General features: G+C 45.1%; 1 protein-coding gene across 2 annotated transcripts in view; it reads left to right on the forward strand.

Annotated features, from left to right (window-relative positions):
- Positions 1–22,969, forward strand: part of plxnb1b (plexin b1b) — a 70,713-nt gene that overhangs the window by 37,813 nt on the left and 9,931 nt on the right. Inside the window, exons 3-24 of one of the 2 annotated variants that reach the window (XM_044121521.1) lie at positions 62–155; positions 1,295–2,468; positions 4,343–4,525; positions 7,045–7,173; positions 7,439–7,539; positions 9,098–9,230; positions 10,446–10,602; positions 11,638–11,746; positions 12,196–12,304; positions 12,672–13,460; positions 14,863–14,997; positions 15,084–15,206; positions 16,001–16,094; positions 17,007–17,173; positions 17,417–17,568; positions 17,655–17,763; positions 19,127–19,263; positions 19,696–19,872; positions 19,954–20,146; positions 20,968–21,210; positions 21,419–21,586; positions 21,702–21,850. In XM_044121521.1, the coding sequence (XP_043977456.1) occupies positions 1,305–2,468; positions 4,343–4,525; positions 7,045–7,173; positions 7,439–7,539; positions 9,098–9,230; positions 10,446–10,602; positions 11,638–11,746; positions 12,196–12,304; positions 12,672–13,460; positions 14,863–14,997; positions 15,084–15,206; positions 16,001–16,094; positions 17,007–17,173; positions 17,417–17,568; positions 17,655–17,763; positions 19,127–19,263; positions 19,696–19,872; positions 19,954–20,146; positions 20,968–21,210; positions 21,419–21,586; positions 21,702–21,850 (4,721 nt within the window). In that variant the 5' untranslated portion in view covers positions 62–155; positions 1,295–1,304. The remainder of the gene's footprint in view (positions 1–61; positions 156–1,294; positions 2,469–4,342; positions 4,526–7,044; positions 7,174–7,438; positions 7,540–9,097; positions 9,231–10,445; positions 10,603–11,637; positions 11,747–12,195; positions 12,305–12,671; positions 13,461–14,862; positions 14,998–15,083; positions 15,207–16,000; positions 16,095–17,006; positions 17,174–17,416; positions 17,569–17,654; positions 17,764–19,126; positions 19,264–19,695; positions 19,873–19,953; positions 20,147–20,967; positions 21,211–21,418; positions 21,587–21,701; positions 21,851–22,969) is intronic. The other variant, XM_044121522.1, reaches the window with a different exon arrangement.

The raw sequence follows: 22,969 nt of genomic DNA on the forward strand, positions 1-22,969 counted from the left end.
GAATCACAGCTTGTTTATGAACTGAGACCTCTGATTCATCTTGTCTTTCCTTGTGCTGCAGGTGCTATCCAGAAGGATGCGTTTATGACCCGAGCCTGAGCATCTGGGAGGTCAAGAGGTAACATACCTCTGTAAAGCACCACTGGAAACAAATGGTGAGATCGTTGTGCAGAAAGAGAGAATTTTAAGTTTGCAGAGTTTCTCAGATGCTGTTTTACCGATTAAAGTCAAATATTTCTAGATTCTTTTCCTGATAAAATATCAAGAGCTTTACTTTCCTGTTAGTGATCAATGTGTGATTAATCTATTTAACAAACTGAAACCATCAAACACGGCAAAAACACATCTTATTTTTGGCCCAGTTTCTGAAGTAAATATCTTAGTACACTTGAAATAACACACAATTTACTTGCAAATAACTTCTCAGCTAGATATATGAGCTTGTTTTAAGTCAATAATTCCTTAATATTTTTGGAAAAGTTCTAGTTGCCTTGGCAGATTATTTCACTAAAAACATGGGGGAAAAGTCTTGTTGTAAGTGAAATAATCTGCCAATGGAACAACTTTTTTTTATCAATATTAAGGAATTATTGACCTAAATATGGAAGTAAATTTTCAGAGGCATTTATTATTAAAATTTTGATGGCACATATTACTCTAAAACAAGCTCGTATTTCTTGCTAAAAAGTTAATTTTAAGTTAATTTGATCTTATTTCAAGTGTACTAAGATATTTGCAGTAGAAACCACTTGGTGAGATTTTGTGTTTTTGCAGTGAACCTGGAACCAGTGAACATGTAGTAGTTAGTGACTACTAACATAATTACATGTGGAGTTTTACACCAGAACCAATAAAATGCTTAAGAACAAGCCAAAAGTCCTGTAGTGTCAGAGGTCACATCCTTGGTGAACCCCTAAAACTTTTTGCTCTTCGATTAACAGAAAACGTTGTAGAAAGATTTTGACTTTGAGTAGGTTATAGAATGTAATTATAAGCAAAGAACCAAAGTATAAATACAACTCGCATCTTCCTGAACATAGATCCAAGTCTGCAATAGGTCCTTGTGTCTTGGAGACCATAAGAGTCTCAGTCAGATTAAATATCTTTGCAAGTTGTGATGTGTCTTGTTACGATAATGTGCTATTATAGCAAATGTTTCATGCCTGACCTGCTGAATGAGCAGCACTGCCAATATTCCAAAGGTGCACAGGAAACGATGGAAAAACCTTTAGCAGTCCTGTTGTACTGGAAGTAGACATGCTTTCTGATGTTTGAAATCATTTCTTTCCCTCAGCTCTACTGCCATGCTTCCTGCGACAGCGTGTTCTGCTTCAGCGTTAATGCTCCACGCTCTGCGGTGTCTCCTGCTTGTTGCCATCTTTGCTCGGCCATTTAGTTCGCCATCCAGAGGTGTTGCACAGGGATCGGTGTCTTCCCACTCTGGCCTTTATCCCACTTTTAAATGGAACAACACGATATTCGAGCACCTGGCCCTCCATCCGGACCCCAGTGTAGGATGGGTCTACATTGGGGCGCGAGATCAGCTGTTCCAGCTAGATCCGTTACTTCAGCTTAAGCTGCGGAATGACACAGGGCCCGTTATCGACAGCCCGGACTGTTTGCCCCCTGTGACAGAAACCAACTGCCCTCAAGCGAAGGAAACCAGCAACCACAACAAGCTCCTGCTGGTTGACCCTTACTCTATGGAACTTATTACCTGTGGGAGTGTCAACCAAGGAATATGCCAGAAGCGTAACCTGACATCAATCAATGTAGTGCTTTTTTCCACAGACAAGCCAGTGGACACTCAGTATGTAGCAGCCAACCACCCCAATGTTAGCACCGTGGGGCTTGTGGTTCGCTCTCATCCTGGCAGACAGCCGGTTTTGTTTGTGGGACGAGGTTATACCAGCAGCCATCCACCTATCTCCACCCGAAACTTAGCCCAAGCCCCCATCTTTTCCTACGAGGAGACCGCCAAGCTGGCCGTCGCCGGCCGTCTCTCAGAATACGATCACCACTTCGTGGCCTCGTTTGCCCACCGGCACCATGTGTACTTCTTCTTCTACAGGCGGGACCTGAAGTCACAGTCAAGGGAGTACCGCACATACGTCTCGCGAGTATGTTTGGATGACCAGGCCTATTACTCGTATGTAGAGGTGCCGCTGACGTGTCGCTCCAGGGCCGGTAAAATGTACAACCTCCTGCAAGCAGTCCAGCTCGGGTTCTCCAAGAACAGGGCTAAGGGTCAAGATTCAGAGATCCTTCTCGGAGTCTTCTCAACTCATCTGACCTCATCGTCTCGGCCGAGCGAGGACTCCGCTCTGTGCATGTTCAACCTTGAAGATGTGGACCGCAGGATTAACTCAACTAGAGACCTGTGCTATACCCAAATGGGTAGAGAAGGAGGAGCGGAGGCAGCATACATTGAATATGAAGTCAAATCCAACTGTGCCAACCTTCCAGAGGTAAGCACAATGCACCATAAATCTGTTCTGTGACTACACTCAACTAGTAAGGGGGATGTCTGAGGGGAAAGTGGGCTTCATCTGTACATGCAATCCAAATCACTTTAGGTCCAACTGAAGTTTCATATTGACAGCTTTCTTGAAATTTGTAATTTTTCAGAGAACTCACTTATTGTCTTAATGCTTTTGGGGGTATTTTTTCAGAGAGCATGTGTAAAAATATTCTAAAGAAAAGCCAGCTTTGGCAGCTGAAATATCTGAGTGTAATGCCACTTTTGGCGTTTTGCCGCTATTGGCTGACTGACAGCCAATCCAGAAGCACCATTCTCATTCCATGTTGCTGATTGGCTGTACACCCAAATTCAGAGATAAGGAAGATCTTTGGATGCTAGTTACTACAAGAGTGCTAATATGGTTTCCTCTGTGTTTAAGGTATATTTGGTGTTTGAACTATAAAAATAGGAAGTCACTTTTAGACCCTAATCCCCATGAATACCTGGGGGTCCGCTGTGGCGACCTTTGGGATTGAGATAGTTGTTGTACAGTTGAACTTGAGACGACTCTTACTTAGTCGACTACTTGTTGTTTTCTTTCTCTTTGCTTGTTTTCTCAAATGTATATTGTTTGGCATAAGATCACCATTTGATGAGAATTGAGAAAAATATTGTTTCTGTCATAGTAGAGAAATCATAATAGAAAAGCCCATAGCAAACTGCAGAATGGAGGAAACCTCTGAGAATTAAAGCCAAAAAGTAGATTTACGACATGATTACAACGTTAAATCTTTACTTGATCCCTGCAAATAAACAATCTCTCAACTTTCCGTCTCTGCCAGGAAGGTCCATCTGCACCCTGGGTGGATTTGGACAAAAGGTTTAAGCCATTAAGAGTGGGGATTTGTTCCTGGTGATGAAATGTGAAGTTTCACAGTGATAATGAATAACCAAGATGTATCTTGGCTCTGGTCTGGCCTTGATATTTATGGGTATAGGTTCTCCGGATTTACTCAGAACTCATTAGTTGTTACAGCGTAATCACAGGCTTCCATCAGCCAAACCAGCCAGTGTCCAGGCACCGCTTAAGCTGCTATGACATATTCCCAGACCTGGCTCTTTATTTTTTACATCCCATAATATATTTTCCTTTCTTGATGTCTGCTCTGCTGTTTTTAGAGATCTATTCTGCTTTACTGAATGTGCTCTACAGGAAAGAGCAGGAATCTAATTTTCCTGTAAAGCACTCAAACTTCATTTGTTTAGTGGATGAAGGTTGAGTATTGCTACCACAAAAGCTGTTCCTGTCACCATTTTAATATAGAATCCATCAAAACAAGTTGCTTCCAGAAGCCAGAGTTCTTGGGTTCATTGCCTTCATCTCTAATGATGAGGCAATGAACCCAATGTGGAGGAAGAAGAAGAGTCAAGTCTCCCTCTTCCCAAACTGGGAAGGCAAAATCAAATCCTATTTCAGCTTTATAGTGATTGTGTCCAGTTTTATTTTGTCCTCAAACCACAAACTGTTCCCAAGAAGTCCTGCCAGAGTTTTATGGGCCCCATTAGGAACACTTTGGGAATCATTTTGGCTTTTGGTGTTGCTGCAGAGGAATTCAATACAAATTAGTTCAAAGATTTTATTTGGAGCCAAATGAGCCAGAAGAAAGAGGGAGGGAGAGATGGTAGGTGGGTAGATGGACGTATAAATAGGTCGTATGTAGATACATATGTAGGTATTTAGGTCGGTATGTAGGTAGGCAGGTAGGTAGTTAGGTATCAAAGTATTTTATGTTTAAGTGAATTCTTTTATTTCAGTCTTCAGCCTTGGATAAGTGACTTGTCGATGCGACAGTCTTCTTATAGTTCTGTTCTGAATTTCAGAACACCCTGGATGCTTACCCCTGTGGATCTGACCACACTCCCAGCCCCATGGCCAGCCGGATCCCGGTGCTAGTGGACACCATACTGGACAGCCCGTCTGCCAGGCTCACTGCTGTGGCTGTGAGCATGAGGGAGGGATATACCATCGCCTTCCTTGGAGACTCCAAGGGGAAACTCCACAAGGTGACAATCCAGCCAATAACGCTGCATAGTCCTGCAGAAGAATGATTATGTTGGATATGAAGCAAAGAACTGTGGCATCAATAGCCAAAATAATGTCCATCTAAGAAACGTATAGTGACGTCTCTTACTGGAATTCGGGTTCTTCTGGGGAACGTTTATATGCTGATTTGAGACCCAACTAACCTTCATCCAGATAGATAGCAAATATAACAAGAAAGTTAAATCAGTGACTTTCTTGTTATATTTAGCAACATTTCAGACAAAATAATTTTATTGGCCAAAACTGGAATTGGCAGGTCAGGCTTTTTATAGATCATAATTGGCAATCGGTTGGAAAACTGCAATCACTGCAACCTTACATCCTTTTTTTTTTGTTGTTGTTGTTGTCAAAATGGGCTCAAAAGAGATTTAATTGACTCTGGATTGTCAAAATATACCAGAAGTCTTCCAGAGGGATGCAGCGCTCTAGAAGGTATCGGGGCATCATCACAGAATCAAAGGTTTTTGTTGCCAATTGTCAACGGGGTTGCGAGAAACAAAGACACAAACTATCTGCCAAGGATTTGATTATAATGATGCTTGAAGCTACCAGGGAGCCATTATCCTCCAGTTCTGTCATATTCCATGACTGTAGCTGAAGATGTTCAGAGCTCAGAGACATGGCTGTACAAAACATCACCTGAAACGACTACCACATATTTGAAGACACATTCTTCACATTCTGGATGAAATCAGACTGACTCTTGACGGAGTACATTGCATGCTTCCAGCACCGTGACATTTCTTCATTTTAAATTTTTTTCCCCCTCCCCTCCAGGGGGTCTTTTTGTGGGCTCTAGTGTCCCTTATATGACAGTAGGCTGACAGGACAGGGGGATGTAGAGGGAGAAAGACATACGGTAAATGTTGGCGGGTCTGGGAAACAAACCCGCGACGGCCGCGTCGAGGCCGCAGCAGGTGTCATTTTCAATTTTTAATAAATGTGAAAGGCACAAAAAAGAAATGAATTAAATCAAATTAGGATTAAGTTAGGTTGGAAGATGACAAAATGTGGAAAAAGTGAAGCGACGTGATTCGTTTCCAGAGGCACAGCACATGAACATGCACAACACAACACTACTTAGCCATGATGAATTTACCGTGTTTAGTTGTTTTTAGATTGTGTTTTGCTCTGCTGCTGTGACTGGACAGTTCTCCCTCGGGGCATCAATAAATCTATGAGTCTGTGTCTGAAACTTCCCTCAATAGCGTCAGCTTGGAGGTCAGGGAAGGACCTGGGTACCAGTGATGACATGAGGATTTTACAGGCTGAGCGACCTCCTGTACACACTGGAGTCTTTGTCCTCAGTGGCTAGCCACAGTGAAGGAGCATTACAAAAGGAACACTGACTCCATTAATGTGTTTCTATGCAGTTACGTCAGATTCAGCGTGTATGGGACTTTATCTCTTGTACATAGCAGCATACTGTACTTGGGGTCGTGTGCCGTTATTGCTGCACACCTTCACACACACATGAAGTCGTGTTTTCGTATTTGAGGGAACTTTACATTGACTTCCATTCATTTTCTACAGCCTAACCCTTACCCTGCCTCTAACTTTAACCAAAGGTCAATTCACACCTTAGACCTAAACCTAACCTTTAACCCACAAACAGCATTTTCCCTCATGGGGACCAAGAAAATGTCCCCACAAGGAGCAATGGTCCCCACAACCTCACATTGTAGACAGAAATGGGTCCCCACAAGGATATAAGAACCTGGTTCACACACACACACACACGCGCACACACACACACACACTTTCTTCTGGCCGTTTAATTTTGTTGTGATCAGTAAAAACAAAACAAAAATCTGAGAGGTGGAAAAGATTCTCTCATTTCATCAAGAGATTGTGAATCTGTCTTTTTCAGATGGTTTTAATTTTACTGTGGAGAAATAACATTAAAATTCATAGTGAAGTTTGGTTGTACAGATGCACTGATTGCAGTTTTCTGGCCGTTCACCAATTGCCAATCTTTAAAAAGTTTGACCTGCTGATTCCGATTTTGGCCAATACCAATTTTTGTGTCTGAAATGTCGCTAAATACAGCAAGAAAGTTGCGGAGTTGGCAACAGTGGAGTGACTATTGTTAACTGGAAACATGCAGACATGACCTGGTGGGCCGGTTTATCAGTCAAACCTCTCTCATTGGTAATAAGAAGAGGGCAGTGGCTGATTTTTAGACTTTTGCTGAGGTGGATAAGATCGGCTTCACATGCAAGTATCGGTCGATCACTGATCTCCCAAAATTGAGGAAATCGGCGCTGATAAATCGGTGGAACCCTGTTTAGCAGTTATGAGTGATGAAAGTACGTTCCTCAGCCACATGCCTGAAATCCTTCTTGTCCTGCTTTGTAGTTTTTTGTTTTTTTTTGTCTCAAAGCTCTGATGACGTTTGGCCCAGCCATGCCTTCTGTAACTTGCAGACAGGTTGCTGCTCCACAGATGGATCAGAAACATCTCTTGTGGCTCTCCTCAGGTTTTCCTGGGGCCAAACGGCGAGGTGGTGGAGTACTCGGTGGTCTCCATCCAGACGAACACGCCTATCAGCTCGGACCTGGTTCTGGACCAAGAGGAGGAGCACCTCTTCATCATGACCCGCGACATGGTACAAATGCCGGCCGCGCTCTCGTCCCACACCGCCCCTCGGCCGCGCTGCGGGCGCAAAGCAAAGCAGGAAATGACTCTTTGCTTTCTGCTCCAGTTATTCCAGCAGCGTGCGTGCAGTTGGGATTATTCCGGCGACCGTATTCTCGATTTTTCATTGTTGCGCCGGGGAATGTGGGCCATCTATTGTTTGTAATCAGATTTTTTTAGGAGCTTAGTGTGGCTGATTTGTACAAATGAGGGTGATTGTTTTGTCCTGGCTGCAGCTCCAGAAGAGGCCGGTGGCCGAATGCCAGCAGCACCCAGACTGCCACTCCTGTCTGCTGGCCCACGACCCCTACTGCGGCTGGTGCATCCTGGAGGGAAGGTGAGAGAGCCGCTAGTAGGACGAGGAAACGATAACCACCCAGTAATTAGTCAGCCATTTGATGTGATTATGTTCATTCAGAAAGAGCAGTCATGACTCAGAGTTTTTTATCTTTTGTCTTTTTAACATGAATGCAGTTCAGTCACTGATCGTTACACAACCAATCCCAAACTTCTGTTACTCTGTTGGGCTCCATGTCGAAGCATGTCTGATGTTTGACATTTCCTCCTCTTCATCGTCCGCAACTTTAGTGTTCTTCTTCACGAAACATTTTGGAAACTGGTCTTTTTCCGTCTCACTGAAAAGAGACAATGGAGATTTCTCCCTATTTTTACTTATTTTCCCCCTTTCCATGTAGCATGTCAGATGATTGAACTAATATCAACATCAGAGAGCGATAAACTCAATAAATACTAAAAAGCCGTTTTCAAACAATATTAATGTATTCGTTTATCCATTCCTTTCTGATGCATTGCAAAATCACAAAATCTAATAATCCTAGTAATTTTGGTCCAGTTTCTAGACCAAACATCTTAGAAACTTGAAATAAGACGAGACTTACAAGTATTTTTTCAGCAAGATATTGGGGTTTGTTTTAAGTCAATAATTCCTTAATATTGATGAATAAGTTCTAGATTTTTTCACTTGTACCAAGACGTTTGACCCGTTTTATAAATAACATAATTTGCCAATGGAACTAGAACAATATTAAAGAATTATTTACTTAAAACAAGCTTCTATATCGTCCTGAAAAGTTTCTTAGAAGTTATTTTTGTCTTGTACTAAGATATTTGTACTAGAAACTAGACAAAAATACTTGGTAAGATTTTGTGATTTTGCAGTATGTTGCTTCATGCTCCTTCAGGCGGAGTGAATGATGCTGTTTTAATTCAACCATGTTTTTCTTGCATGAATCGTCTATTTATTATCTCGATGTAATCCAGGTCTTCATTTTTCTTTTGAAATATTTTGTGTTTGGGGAAACTCCCGCCCTTAAAGAGCTGGAAGAAGAACATTGAAGACATGGAAACAGATTCTATGTTTTCTCTTTCTTTGCACCTCTTATTTTTTTTCCATCTAATTTTTTTTTGTTCATTTTATGCGTTAAAGGGGTCCAGTTTACTGTAGCTCACATATGTCAGAGTCAAGGCCCGCGGGCCACATCCGGCCCGCGAGAAGATTTTCTACGGCCCCTGGGATGATCTTGATTTATTATTAGAACCGGCCCGCAGCAAGCCGGCACCCCGTCTGAAAAAATGCGAGATGCACCCGTTCGATCCTCACAACGCACCCGTTCGATCCTCACAACGCGCTTCGATCCTCCTGCTTTGCCCTCGATCCTCACAACGCCCCGTTCGATCCTCACAACGCGCCCCCCCTCTCAAAGAACATTCGATCAGTCCGGCCCTCGGCTTGTAGCTAAATTTTTTATTTGGCCCTCCGTCCATTTGACTTTGACACCCCTGCTGTAGCTCTTTTAGCAGCGCGGTGAGAGACAGTCTGACTCCAGAATGATGTAGTGTGACACTGTGTGTGTGTGTTTGTCTTCCCTCTGCAGGTGTATGCTGAGGTCCCAGTGCGGTCGTGGGGACCGACCCGGCCAGTGGCTGTGGAGCTTCGACATCGAGCAGCAGTGTCTGAGTGTTCAGGAGCTGAACCCGTTCAACATCAGCCGGGAGGAGAGCAGGATGGTAGGTTCACTTACTTTCACAACGCAAAGTAACTAACTACGTTTAGTTACATGGTGAAACTTGTTTTTTTTTTTTATCAAAGTAGAGACTCTGTGAACAGAGCCAGTACTAGTGGGCCCGTTTTAACGTTGCCGTTTAGTTAACCAGCCCGGGAAAAAGTCACTTTATCTGGGAGATAATCGCTGGGAGTCGTGACCTTGACCTCCGTCCAGCCGCAGTCTACACTCCATGGAGGTCTGTGGAGATGAGATTAGAGCTCAGTGGGGGTTGGAGCTGCTCCGGCCTGGGCCCGCTCTGATTGGTTGGCTCGTTTGGAACATGTGGACTCTTTCTGGCTCTGGATGTCCTCATGTCGTCCTCGGGTCCAACAGGGAACGGGGGCATGTGGGTCTTCACACCAGCTATTAAACATTCTTACACATGGACACACACACACACATTTACACACTCAGTATGTTTTTTGTATCTTCACAGGGACTTTGCATTGACTTTCATTCATTTCTGCAGACTAACCATTAGCAGAACATATCTAGCCCTGAATCTAAATTCAATCGCAGCTTAATCCTAAACCTAACTGCTAACCCCAAAACGGTGCCTCCTCTCATGGGGCCCAAAGCACCATGAGAGGAGTTGTTCCATTACTGACTGGTTTTAAGTCAGTAACTCCTTAATATTGATGAAAATGTTCAAGGGAATGTTTTCATCAATATTATTTCACTTATAACAAGACATGTTTCCTATAAGTGGTGATGGAACTAGAACTTTAAAAAAAATGTATATTAAGGAATCATTTACTTAAAACAAGCTCAAATTTCTTGCTGAAAACTTGCTTGGAGGTTAGTTTACCGTTTTATTTCAAATGTACTAAAGACATTTTTACTAGAAACTTCACCAAAAGTACTTAAGGCTTTGTGTTTTTTGCAGTGTAGTATTTGTGTTTATGCACACAGTCCGGCTGATTCTGATAGAGTCATCTGCTCTTTGTTCTGCTGTCAGTAGCTGGAACATCACGCCCGCCTGTCCAGGCTTACACAGCTGCAGCCTTCCAAAGGGAGGCTCCCAGCTATTTGCTTAGTGAAGCGCAGGTGCTGAGTTTTGTCTCTCCAGACATTTGTTTGTAATTTCCATGCGGAAAAGCGACCGAGCCGCCTCCTCTGCATCTTTTGAACCATGCGTAACAATCTAATTGCGGTGCCGCTGCTCCCCTGTCCTCAGGTGTCCCTGTCCGTCCCAGGACTCCCCGTGCTGGAAGAGGGCGAGTCGTACTCCTGCCTGTTCCAGGACAGCCGCAGTCCTGCTGCCATCACCGAGGCCGGAGTCACCTGCCAATCTCCGGACTCCAGCAGAATACCCATGGTGGCTCCTGGACAGGGTGGGTCCAGCTTGTTCTGTTTAGAGTCCTGAGGTTGTTTGCTTTTCTTCACCAGCGTTCGCTGCTTGTTGAGTCTGATCGCTTTGAACCTCCGACTGAGGGATTTTAATTACTGGTATGAGCTTTTTGGTTTTGTGACATAGGGATTTGGAGCCCCGCTGTGTTGGGATTAACCTCTGTGTGTGTGTGTGTGCGTGCGTGTGTGTGTGTGTGTGTAGCTGTATTTGTATCGACACTGCTGCATGTGCACACACAGCTAAATCAAATCGAACCCACTCCATCTCACCTAAACCAGCTAGGACAGTGGCCACTAATCTGCATCCTAATATGCACAGTTCTGCTTCAATCTGTTTGTGTACTGTCCACTGCATGATCACATTTATGTTTTTATTTCTGTTTGGGTTGTATTTATTCATTCAGCCTTCAAGGCTGTGATAAAAACATTGTAGCAACACAAGCAGCTGCACATAAAGAAGGTCCAATAAATCAGGACATATTTCCAAAAGCTGTCACACAGACATGAAGATTTTGATTTAGTAATGTCATAAAGATGTTTGATTTGAACTTTTGTGCTACTTTATCAAAATCAGAATCGACAGGTCAAGCTTTTTAAAGATCGGCCAAAAAATCAGCAATCAGTGCACCGCTATTCGTTGGTGTTGATTTTATCTGTGTCGTCTGATTGTGTTTTGAATTGAATTTTTTATTCATTATTGTGTGTTTAGTTTTGTTACTTTATTTTTATGCTTTTTTTTAATCTTGTTTATTTACTTATTACTGATGTTCAGCATTTTGTTTCAGCTGTGACTGGTGTTAAAGCGCTTCATGAAGTGGATGATGACGATGATGTTGATGTTGATGATGATGATGATGCTCCATCCTAGTACTGATATATATACAAACTCTGTGATTCAGGGTTGATAAGCCTGGCTAAAGCTTTCCTGATTTCCTGGTTAAGAGATGATGATCACTCTGTCTGTCTGTGTCTGTGTGTGTGTGTCTGTGTGTGTGTGTGTGTGTGTGTTCTGCCATCAGATTTCATCACTCTCACCTTGTCTGTCCGTTTCGGGGACGTCACGGTAACAGCCAGGGACTTCACCTTTTACGACTGCATGGCCGTGAAGCAGCAGTCTGGGAGCTCTCCGTAAGTCACCGCTGAGCTCTTGTCTCCTCTGTCTGCTGCTGATCTTAACACTTCGTCCTGTTTTTATGTAACTTCATGTCTTTGCCAGATTTGAATAACAGCAATAGTAGTTGATACAGCTGAGTTCACAATTAGCTGATGTGAAATAATGTAGAACGCCACAGGAAGAAACTGGTTGTGGAACCTTTTGGTACTGGAGACTTCAACATTACTCCTGCATGGAGAAATGAGCCCCACCAGGCTGTGGCAGTGTGTTTGGGATCATTGTCCTGCTGAAATATCCAGCCTGGTTTCATCTTCAGATTTTACTTTTCCACACTTCCTGGTGCGAACGAGGATGTCAAAGTGTTTTAAAGGCTGTGCAGCTTCACTTAGAGCTTTTTCTTGCCATATTTCCTGCTGTGTGCTGATGGTTCCCCCAATGTCTCTGGTATTATGTCTGTGTGCAGCTGCCGTGGATGCGTGCTTAGCAAATGGGGCTGTAACTGGTGCGTTCACCAGCACTCCTGTACCCACAAGGCCGTGTGTGAGGAGGGCGCCATCATCTACAACCAGCACGTAAGTCGCAGTGACAGCAGAGGAGAGCGCGGCACTCTGTGGCCGCTCGCTCCGCCACGAGAGGACCTTTCTCAGCTCACAGCCAGCGCTCCACAAACACTCCACCTTAACGCTTTGCAGCTCCGCAAGTCGTGACAATGACGTACGAGGCCCATTTCACTCGCAGCCATTTTGTGCTTTTGTGACGTAATGAGCTCGTTTTAAGGCAGCGTTCATCCAGGCTAAGCTAGCCTGGATGTTTGTCGCAGCTAATGTGTCCATGCATGCGTTTAGCACAGCAAATTCAGTTCTGTTTTCCATTCTTCTGTAAGTTTTTGATTTGTCTCCCCACCCCCCCCTTCCTTCATGTGTCTCCCCCCCTCCTCAGTTTAAACTCCCAACATCTCCCCCCCCCACCGCCAAACCCATGAAAACCATCCCAATCTCTACTACCACAGCCGCTACAGTCACCATGACAACCTCCGCTCCTTTCATAACACCATCAGCTACCACTGCCGCCACGACAAGCTTTGTTCCTGTTGCCATAGTAACCAGCGGGGCCTTAGCCACCTCCCCCGTGCCCAGCACTGAGCGCCCACAGCCCTCCAGCTCAGCTCCGCCCCCGGCCCCGCCCAGCAGGGCGGAGAGGTCCACTGCAGTGGGGGGGCTCGTCGTCGTCACTCGGAGCGAATCTGACCAAGTTGCCATGGCGGCGGCTGAGGTGCTGCCCGTCACCGGGGCCGACGGCCTTAGTGGGGATCAGGAAGCCGTGATGCCTCTGGTCGTCTCGGACGCCTCCACCCTGAGCGGGGTCACACAGTCGCCCCCTAGTGAGGAAACGTTGAACGTGACCTCGCCTGACGATGACCCCCAGCCCACAACCACCTCTGTGGGTGGAGCTGCTATTACTGACCCCTCCCCCAGCCTGGACCTGACCCCCAGTCCCTCACTGAGCCCAGAAGGAGGCACCGACCCAGACTATGACCTCGACCTTGACCCTGACCAGACCTGGAAGTCAAAGCAAGCAGACGTGCTGGCTGAGGACGCAGAAGAGGACACAGCCAGGCTGTCAGGTGACGGCGAAGACCGTGACCCCCCCTCATACGCCCAGCTGAGGGAAACAGACTCAAACCCTGAACTGGATTACCAGGATGATCCAGCTGATGCCTTCCTACCGGTGAGTTGACGCTCGGTCCGCCCGCTGTGCCTCCTTAACCTGCTCGCCAGTCCTTCCCTTTACTCCCAGCGTCTAACTGGAATTCAAACTGGAAACTGTACATCCCACTGAAACGCTCCAGTCGTCTCCTCTGCCGCTGCTCTTCCTGTCTGTCTGCTGTGTCTAGACGACACAACACCAGCTGCTCTGCTCCACTCTGGACCTTTTCTCATCACTTTCTTTCCTACCTGATGCTGTAAATCAGTCGGTTTCTGTAGCAACTTAGCCACACAGTCCGTCCTGATGCCCACACACGCACACACACACACCCACACACACACACACACAGAGAATATGCCTGACTGAAAAGACGATGCCTCTGACCTGGACAGTAAACATAGTACCGTAATCTGAGCTCCTGTCTGCCACTGAGCCGGTTCCCAACGATCCGCTGATGACCGATGTTCTGTCCGACCTGCTAATCCAGATTTCCCCGCCAGAAATTTAAATTAACTAAGATATGAGCTGTCATTTACATGGGATACTATTATTTCAAAACAAAGACGAAATAATGACATAGTTAACATTTTAAACTGGCCTTAGCATATCAAGTTAGGAGTTAGCGTGGTTAGCTTAAAAGATCAACGTTAAAAAAAAGAAAAACAACAAAATATTCTCAGGAGATCAGAGAGTTTTTAAGATCTTTGTGTGCCTGGAGACAAGTCCGACAGATGATGGGGGAGGAGGATTAGTTGGTCTAAAACTTTATTAAAACACATTTTTTCAGAGCACTCATCCTCACACAGAGTTGGGTAGCAGCTACATTTACTCAGTTACTTGAGTAGCTTTTTGGAAACTTTTTACTTTTGTTTGAGTAATTTTAGTATGACGTTTCGCTGCTCCTACTTGAGTAAGATTTTTAGATTCTCAGCCCACCAAATGAAAAACAAAATGTTTTAACTAAAAAATCGACAGACACACATCAGGAGTTTTCAGTAAAGTTTCATACATTTTGAATTGGGTAAAAAATAACTTGGAAAAATGTTTCTATGGCCTGATTGTGTTATTTCATAATTGTCTAATAAGTGTCTATATGAATTATTTCCATTCTGATCTTTAAAATACCAAAATATCCACATAATTTAATACTCTGATTCATCTGATCGTGTAATTTTTAATGATTGAATAAATGATTGATCATGTGAGTAGACTTTTTCACCAAATCCATTTTTACTCTTACTTGAGTAATCTCTTGGAGGAATGTTAATTGAGTAAAAACACGTTGAAGTGTTGCTCCTGTTACTTGAGTTCAGTGTTTGGCTGCTCTACCCACCTCTGTCCTCACGTAGCTGGTAGTCCATGCTGCAGGCGGGAGCTCGGGGCCGACGGGGTCGTTACGTTGTGTGACTGTGTCTCACTGCAGGGCGATGAGGGCTCCTACATCAGCTGGGGCTCCTCCGCTTGTCCCTGTGTGGAAAAGGTCCAGGGCTCCTCCCTGCTGCCCGTCCAGGTGGAGAGGAAGATCACGCTACTGGCACGCAACCTCCACCTGTATCAGGTGCAGAGCAGCGTTCCCGGTCCGTCGGTGCAACCACACTGGACCCAAATGTATTTGTTAAACTTTCGCTGTGTGTGTGTGTTCAGGATGCAGAGCTGGACTATGAGTGTGTGCTGGTTATCGAGGGCCAGACGGTGGTGGTGGAAGCCTTTGTGGAGTCTGATGACATGAATCCATCCAGCTTCTACATCACCTGTCAGCTACACAAGGTTTGAAACACATTCCACTGTTTATGTGCAGCAGGGTTCCTACAGATGAGTCCTTTTTGTGTTTTGCATATAAGAGCTCATTTTTTGCCCCCCTTTTTTTTGGGCTAAATATAGTAACAATTTTCAATTTTTTCATGATTTTGTTTATCAGAATCGACAAAATTGTGTTTTTATTTTTTTCAACTGAGACCTAGAAAATGTGCTAAATTTATCTTTAAAAAAACCAAACCTGCAAAACCGTTTTAATGTTCTAAGATAATTTACACTTCCTTGCCCAGTAGCGGTGCACAGATTGTAGTTTTATGGCCAATCGCCGATTCCCCATCTTTAGCAAGCCTGACCTGCTGATTCTGATTTTGGAAAATACCAATTCTCTTGTCTGAAATGTCGACAGAAAAATAAATTGGCTGGCCGATAAATCGCAGCACCTTACTTTCCAGCATCAAATCTGATTACATTATTGGTTTCATTAAAGTATCAGATGATTCGTTTATTGTTGAGGAGATAAACAAAGTCCTGTTGACTTTGTGATTTGGATGCCCCTGATCTAGACAGTAGTGTTGTTTTGTATTTTTAATATGCCCCAAAAAGATTCAGTCGCCCTCCAACATTTCAGATGAACTTTAACTGAACTCTGTGTGTGGATGAATCAGTGGGTCCTGGCAGCTGCAGGAGGCTCTGATTTGGGTAAAGAACAGTCAGATTGAGGCCAGAGGACGCGACGCCAGCCTCACCTGAGGCACGATGAACGTGTGGAATGCTTTTCTTTGAACCCAACCCTGCTGTGTGTTCAGTACTCGTACTCGGCTGCGGTGGAAGACTACAGCGCCATGGTGTATGTGAAGAGGAGGAACACGTTTCATGTGGACACTGCTCCTAATCTACACGGTGAGACCTGCCTGCTCTGCTCTGCGTTCAGACGGCACAGCTTGTTGAGGTCGGTTCTGTTTCAATTATGTTCAACGTGATGGGAGGAGAGTTTTCTCAGTCTGCCGCATACTGCCAGTCAGCTGGCTGAAAGGAACAACATTTCCTCACTAACAAAAATGACAAAAATCTTGGAAACACTTTATTTGAAGCAGTTTGCATAAGACTGACACTGTCTTAAACGTAACATAACTCCTGTTGTAAACATGAAGGAGTCTTCACAAATGTTTGTGACTGTTGTCAGTCTGTAAATAATGACACTTTTAATGCAAATTTGCATTAAAACATGCAGTAAAAGTCGATAAAAAGTATCATTACTTACCGACTAACATGACAAGATTCATAAATATTCATGAAGACTTTCATTTTCATAACTGGTTTTATGTCATTTTTATGACAATATGTACAAATAAAGTGTCATCGATAGGTTAAATGTCTGGAAATATCTGCGCTTCAAAAGCATCCCAGTCCTAGCATAGAAACCAAGAGAGCCACCGACCACTGAGTTAAAACTACAGTTGTCACGGTTACAGCTGCATTTATACAGGCTGGCTACCTGAGCAGACAGCCTGACTGATTATCTGCCTGAAGGCAGAAAAACAACAGAGCAGCTAAAACACCTGGAAACTACTTGGTGTTGATTCGTGCTAGCCTTAGCTCGCTGTTGCTAATTCAGAAGTAAAAGTTAGCATGTTAGCAGCAGCGCCAGGAACGTTTGTTGCTTTGTAGGTTTAAATGAAACCATGGATCCGTGGTTGTGTAACAGCAGAGAACCTTTGGCACGTCTGTCTGCAGGCGGTTCAGATCCAGGTTTTCTAGAGAGTTCTGCAGACCCTGCGTTGGTGTGACACCGCTCTGTTCTTCTGCCGTCAGTGACCCTGTACAACTGCTCCGTGGGCCGGTCGGACTGCAGCCGCTGCCACACCGCTGACCAGCGCTACGGCTGTGTGTGGTGCAGCGGCCACACCTCCAGATGCCTGTACTCAGACTCCTGCAGTGATCAAGTCCAGCAGACGTGTCCAGCTCCCGTCATCCACTCAGTGAGTCCATCTGTTGCTGCCTGTACCTGTAGCTGTGGCAGACCAACAGCATCCTGACAGAACATCCTTCTGGGGAAGAATCTGGATCTCTTTTTTTCCTCAAACCCATCTCAGTGTTGATTTTGGATTCCTTTCGTCTACCAACCTCATCTAACCTGTAGCATAGTGTCAGCTGTCTTTAAAAACCATCAGCTGTCTCCACGGTGATGATGGTGGTGAGCAGCTCTGCCGTGTTTCCTCCAGATTGAGCCGCTGTCCGGGCTGCTGGAGGGGGGCACCATGGTGACCATTTCCGGGTCCAACCTGGGCCAGAAGGCTGAGGACATCGTCCACTCGGTGACGGTAGCCGGGGTGCCGTGTGCTGTCCTGCTGGACCTGTACGAGGTCTCCTCCAGGTGCTCTACACACAGCCTGCTGCTCTCTAACAGGAAGTACTGATGCTGAGGATGTGTGTGAGCTGTGTGTGACGTCTGTCCTCCAGGATAGTGTGCCGGACCGGCAGCAGCAGCGGCGGAGAGAAGGACGGCCCCGTGTCTGTGACAGTCAGTGGAGGGGCCCTGCGCAGCTCCAGCCAGCTCTTCAGCTACCAGGTACAGTCAGCTAGCTGCTTTTTTTGTTGTTTTGTTTTTTGCTTTTGTAAGTGCGACAAGCCTCACTAGTCTAGCCCCTTAAAGCTCTTTCGAACGCGACACGTTTCATTTTTAGGTCTTTACTGAACTTAAAAGAAATTAAAAATAACAAACAGATTCAAAACGAATAGAAAGTGACGGTCAAAAGACTGTTTCTCTTAAGGTGCCAGACGTCTACAATGAGCAAGTGCTTTTTTCTTTCATAAATTCAATAACCAATCAAAAGGCTCCACGTCATAAGCTTAACAACGATTCAATTACAGATGCTTATCAAATCCAAAAATGTATATATGGCTCCCACAGCTTTATTGTGCAAACAGTAAATGTATTAATTTTCAAATAAAATGTCTTTCACATAAAATAAAAACTTCTAGTGGAATAGGTAAAAGTTCAGTCAGCTTGTAATCACTTTCCAGCCAGATAAAGACAGAGTACGTCTTTCTGCTACCCGCATAGAAAGTGTTTCTGATTTATCATGATAAATTACTTATTATAAGAATTTGGATTTATTATTGCCACATAAATTGCAATTAAATGAGGTTTAAATTTTCCTAAATCTGTCTGTACTGTCTGGATCTCTTACCCATATTCTAAGGCTCCAGACGGTTTATTATCCAAGCTCCCAGCAGAAATGACAGCTTGGATAGTGATGCTTTCATGTATTTCTGTCCTGTCAGAAATCTTCCTCTCTACATGTTACACAGGATTCTAGATTTATGCTTTGCTCTTGTTGCATATTGTTGAATATTCTTTGTACATCTGAGGAAAACTCAAGTAAATATTCCTCTGGGAAAATACTGCAGTGGCAGTTTTCTTTGTTTCTTTTGTGGCTAAAAATAGGGGTGCACCGATTTATCGCCGCCAGTTTCTTTAATTTCTTTGGGACATCTGTGATCGGCCAATACTTACATGTGAAGCCGATCTTATCTACCTCAGCAAAGGTCTAAAAATCAACCACTGTCCTGTTCTGCTGTGCTATAAGAGAGGTCTGACTGACAGACCGTCCCACCAAGTCTTGTCTGCTCGTTTGTCATCCCACTCATCAACTTTCTTGTTATATTTAGTGACATTTCAGTCAAAAAAAAGGGAATCGGCAGGTCTGGCTTTTTTAAACATCGACAATTGGCCAGAAAACTGCAACTGGTGCAAACCTAGCTAAAAATGATTTCATTTTCAAAAAGAAGGCTATCTGTACTAGGAAAAACAATGCTTTATCTGTAATTCTCTGTCACTGTCGCTGTCCCTGTCGCTGCTCTGTGTTTGGTCTACATGAAGGTAAAAATTCTGCTGTCCCTCCTCTGATCTGTCCCCCTGTCCTCTTCAGGACCCGTCTGTCACCGCCGTCTCACCTGAAAGAGGTCCAATGGCCGGAGGAACCACTCTGACCATCAGCGGCCGGAAGCTGCTGACAGGCCTGCCCTCTGACCTCACCATCACAGTGGGGCAGGTTCCCTGTAAAATGTGAGGAGATGCCCAGTTTTCATTGTTTAAAGTCTGAACTATTAGCTTTGGCTGCTGGTTATTGTTGCCGTTGGCGTTGCTGTTCTAACACTTCTCTTACTGAGATGTGGAAGATCAGCCCCCGTCCTGCATCCTGATTGGTGCAGCCAATGCACCAATCACTGGCTGCCCTATCTAATTCAAAATCTCCGGACTCTGGTTTGAGCCCCAAACCGGGCCCTTCTGGACAAAAGGAGGTTTCATTGACTAGTGTAGTATTTTAGATTTTGTCGTCGACCCCGTTTCTCGCTGGATCATATTTGTCACTTATTTGTAAGAAAGACATTGTCATACTCCGGTCTGAATCCCGACTGACCTTTGACCTTCCTCTATTGGTAAGGCAATAGAAGAAAAGCCCACTCCTTGCTGGTGACGGTTGTGTCTCGTCCTCAGTGTGTCAGCGGTGCAGAGTTCCAGTGTTCAGTGTGTGACCGGCAGCAGCAGTGAGGCAGGAAGGTTCCGGGTCACGCTGCATTACGGCAGCACCCTCCGGCACCTCCACACCCCCCTCTACAACTACACACACAACCCCAGCATCAGCAGCGCCTGGCCAGCCAAGAGCTTCCTGGAGTAAGTCTGACCACGCCTCACCGTGGCCCCCCCCAGCTCAACCTGAGACCGGCTCTAAAGCTCTTGTTCTCCCTCCGTTAGCGGCGGCCGCCTCGTCAGTGTGTCCGGCCACAACCTGGATGTGGTGCAGAAGCCACACATGGTGGTGAACGTCTTCTCAACCACGTCCGTCAGCCAGAGCAGGAGGAGGAGGAGGACAGCAGGGCCGGGGCGGGCTCCCAGGACGCTTCAGGACCCAGTCTGTTGTAGAGAGCCACACTGCCCCATTGCACAGGTGTGTTTGTGTTTGTGTGTGTGTACATGTCTACCTATCCTCTTTAACACCATTTCTGGCATATTTACTGATCTTCTTGTGCTATGAGGACCAAAGCCTGGTCCGAATATGGTGGAGCCCCTTAGAGGTGTGATGTGAATCAGGTTTTAGTCCAGGTTAGTGGTTAGGAGTAGACTAGCACTGGTTAGGGAAAATGTCTGGATTATGCATAAATGGAAGTCAATACAAAGTCATAGTATGGGTAGAAATACAAACGTCTACAAACGTGCTGTGGTGACGTAGGGGATAGCGCGACCCACATTTGGAGGCCTTCAGTCCTCGACGTGGCCGTTGTGGGTTCAATTTCGGACCCGGCCGACGTTTGCTGCATGTCTTCCCTCCTCTCCTTCCCCCTTTCTTGTCAGCCTACTTTCAAATAAGGGACACTAGAGCCCACAAAAAGACCCCCTGATGGGAAAAAAAAGAAATATAAACATCTGTGTTCTCAATTTATCAACTTTATTTCTGTAGCCCATTTCAAAAATGGTAGGGTAACCAAAGTGCTTTACATTAAAACAGAAATATGTAAGAGACATACAAAACGTACACAAACATCGAACACGGCAGGAGTATTTTCAGGTTCCTACAAGACATGATCAGTGTGTTGAAAGTGAGAGAATAAAAGCGTTTTTTTAAAAGCGATTTAAAACCAGGAAGAGAGGAGGCCTGTCTGACACTCAAAAGTAACTTGTTCCATAACTTGGGAGTAACAACAGCAAATGCTCCGTCACCTCTTAGCTTCAGCCCCGTCCCAGAAACCACCTTGTTTCTCTCTTCCTCAGGTCCTGGAGCTCTGTGAGGTGACCAACTCCTCCCTGATCCTCTGCCGCTCCCCCATCGTCAACTCCTCCATCTTGGATTCCAGCATCTCTGTCCAGTTCCTGCTGGACAGCCTGTGCTTTAACTTCAGCAGTGTGAGTTCCCAGGCCTTCACCTACCAGCCCAACCCGGTCCTGAAGCCTCTGAACCAACAGGAGCCGCTGAAGGCGTACCGTTACAACCCCGGCAGCTTCATCCAGCTGGAGGTCAGAACTAGCCCTCTTTCCTCACCTCAGGCTTCGTGTTCCAGCATCAGGAACCAGGAAACTGCTTTCTAAAGCCGTTACTGGAATATCTAGCACGAGACTGGAAAGGTCAATTCCAGACCCTTCAGGAAATCTGCTTAGTGAACAGAACTGTACCCAAACATAGCTAGAACCTGAAGGTAAGCGATGGGTCTGTGTGTGTTTTCAGGGGGACAACCTGGACCTGGCCATCACCAAAGAAGAAGTGGTTGTGCTGATAGGGGAGGGTGTGTGCGCTGTGAAGACCCTGACCAGAAACCATCTGTACTGTGAGCCGCCGCCTCAGCAGCCGAGCTGCAGGAAGTGTGAGGGTTCCGACAATCTCCCAGAATTCACCGTGAGTCCGCCGTACATTCAGCTCCTACTGAGGAGACGCTCCTTCAGCTGGTCGGTCTATCCTCAGTACCGTCTGCTTAAAGGAGAGTGTGTGTGTGTGTGTGTGTGTGTTTCAGGTTCAGATGGGCCACCTGAACATCTCTCTTGGTAAGGTTCAGTACGACAACCTCAGCTCGCCCACCTTCCCTCTGGAGGCCCAGATCGGAGTGGGTGTTGGGGCGTCCATAGTCGCCCTCATTGTCCTCATGATTGTCCTCATCTACAGGTTAGTACTGTCAGCTCACCCAACCCTAAAATAACCCTAACCCCACTACCCTTTCCAGGTGCTCCAGTTGGATTTCTGTAGTCTTAATCTGTTAGTCGGGTTAGGAATGGTAGGAGGCGCCGACATGCAGCAAACAGAGCGCGAATCTCGCCTTTATATTTTCCCCAACTGCAGTGAATATTCCATTGCTTTGACCTTTATCTATACCTGAACATTTCTAGAGACTTTGTTTGACTACTTCAAACAGACTAAAGTAGTCTACCTGTAGTCGTGAGCTGTGAGGCTTCCTGCTATAATCTGGCTCTAATGGAGGGGCAGTACTGGACCAGCTGTGCACCAGTGAACCCAGTAGAAGAACTAACCCTGGAAGGTGGACATTTCTATTACTTAGACTCAGCTGATAAATGTGCAGTTTTTGTTAAACCAGGTGTTTCCATGTCGTCTGTTTTGGTTCCTTTTGTTGGGTTCATCCATTTCATGCTGATCCTGGCTCTTTGTGTTTCCTGTTCTTTATGACGGCCGGTACTCCATACAGAAACATGTGTTTTTATGTTTCATTGTTTTATATATATGTTGTCAACATCATGTTGCGTAAGTTTAAATCATTATTATTTCACTTTCTACTAGTTTTTAGATGTGCTGTTTAAAAAGCCCGTCTAAGGACAATTCTAGCTTTTGCTGTAAGCACTATGATGCAAACATTGGACTGCTGTTCTGTTCAGTTTGTCTTTGTCGATGTGTGTCTGTTCCTATCAATCAAACTTAAATTAAAATAAAAGTGATAAATTCCTTATTAATATTACAGTTTTTAAACACATTTCTTCTTAATATCTGGTCTGGCATCTCAAGTCTGCAGCATTTTACCAGTATTAGTTTACCTTGGATATATTATCTAAGATCTATTTTTATTATTATCATTATTACTATTCCTGGCCGTATGATGAGGGGAACATGTTGAAGTGCTGGTACAGCGTCCAGGGTCCGACCCACTTGAAGCTCCGCTGGTTTCTGGCATCATGCATGCGATCCGATCCAACCCATATCCAGGCTACATCTGAAGAACCGCCTCAGAAACGTGTTGCTAACCATTCTGCCCCGTTCTCTGTTTGCTGGCTGTCA

The sequence above is a fragment of the Gambusia affinis genome, linkage group LG07 (assembly GCF_019740435.1).
Source record: "Gambusia affinis linkage group LG07, SWU_Gaff_1.0, whole genome shotgun sequence".
NCBI classification, from domain to species: Eukaryota; Metazoa; Chordata; class Actinopteri; order Cyprinodontiformes; family Poeciliidae; genus Gambusia; species Gambusia affinis.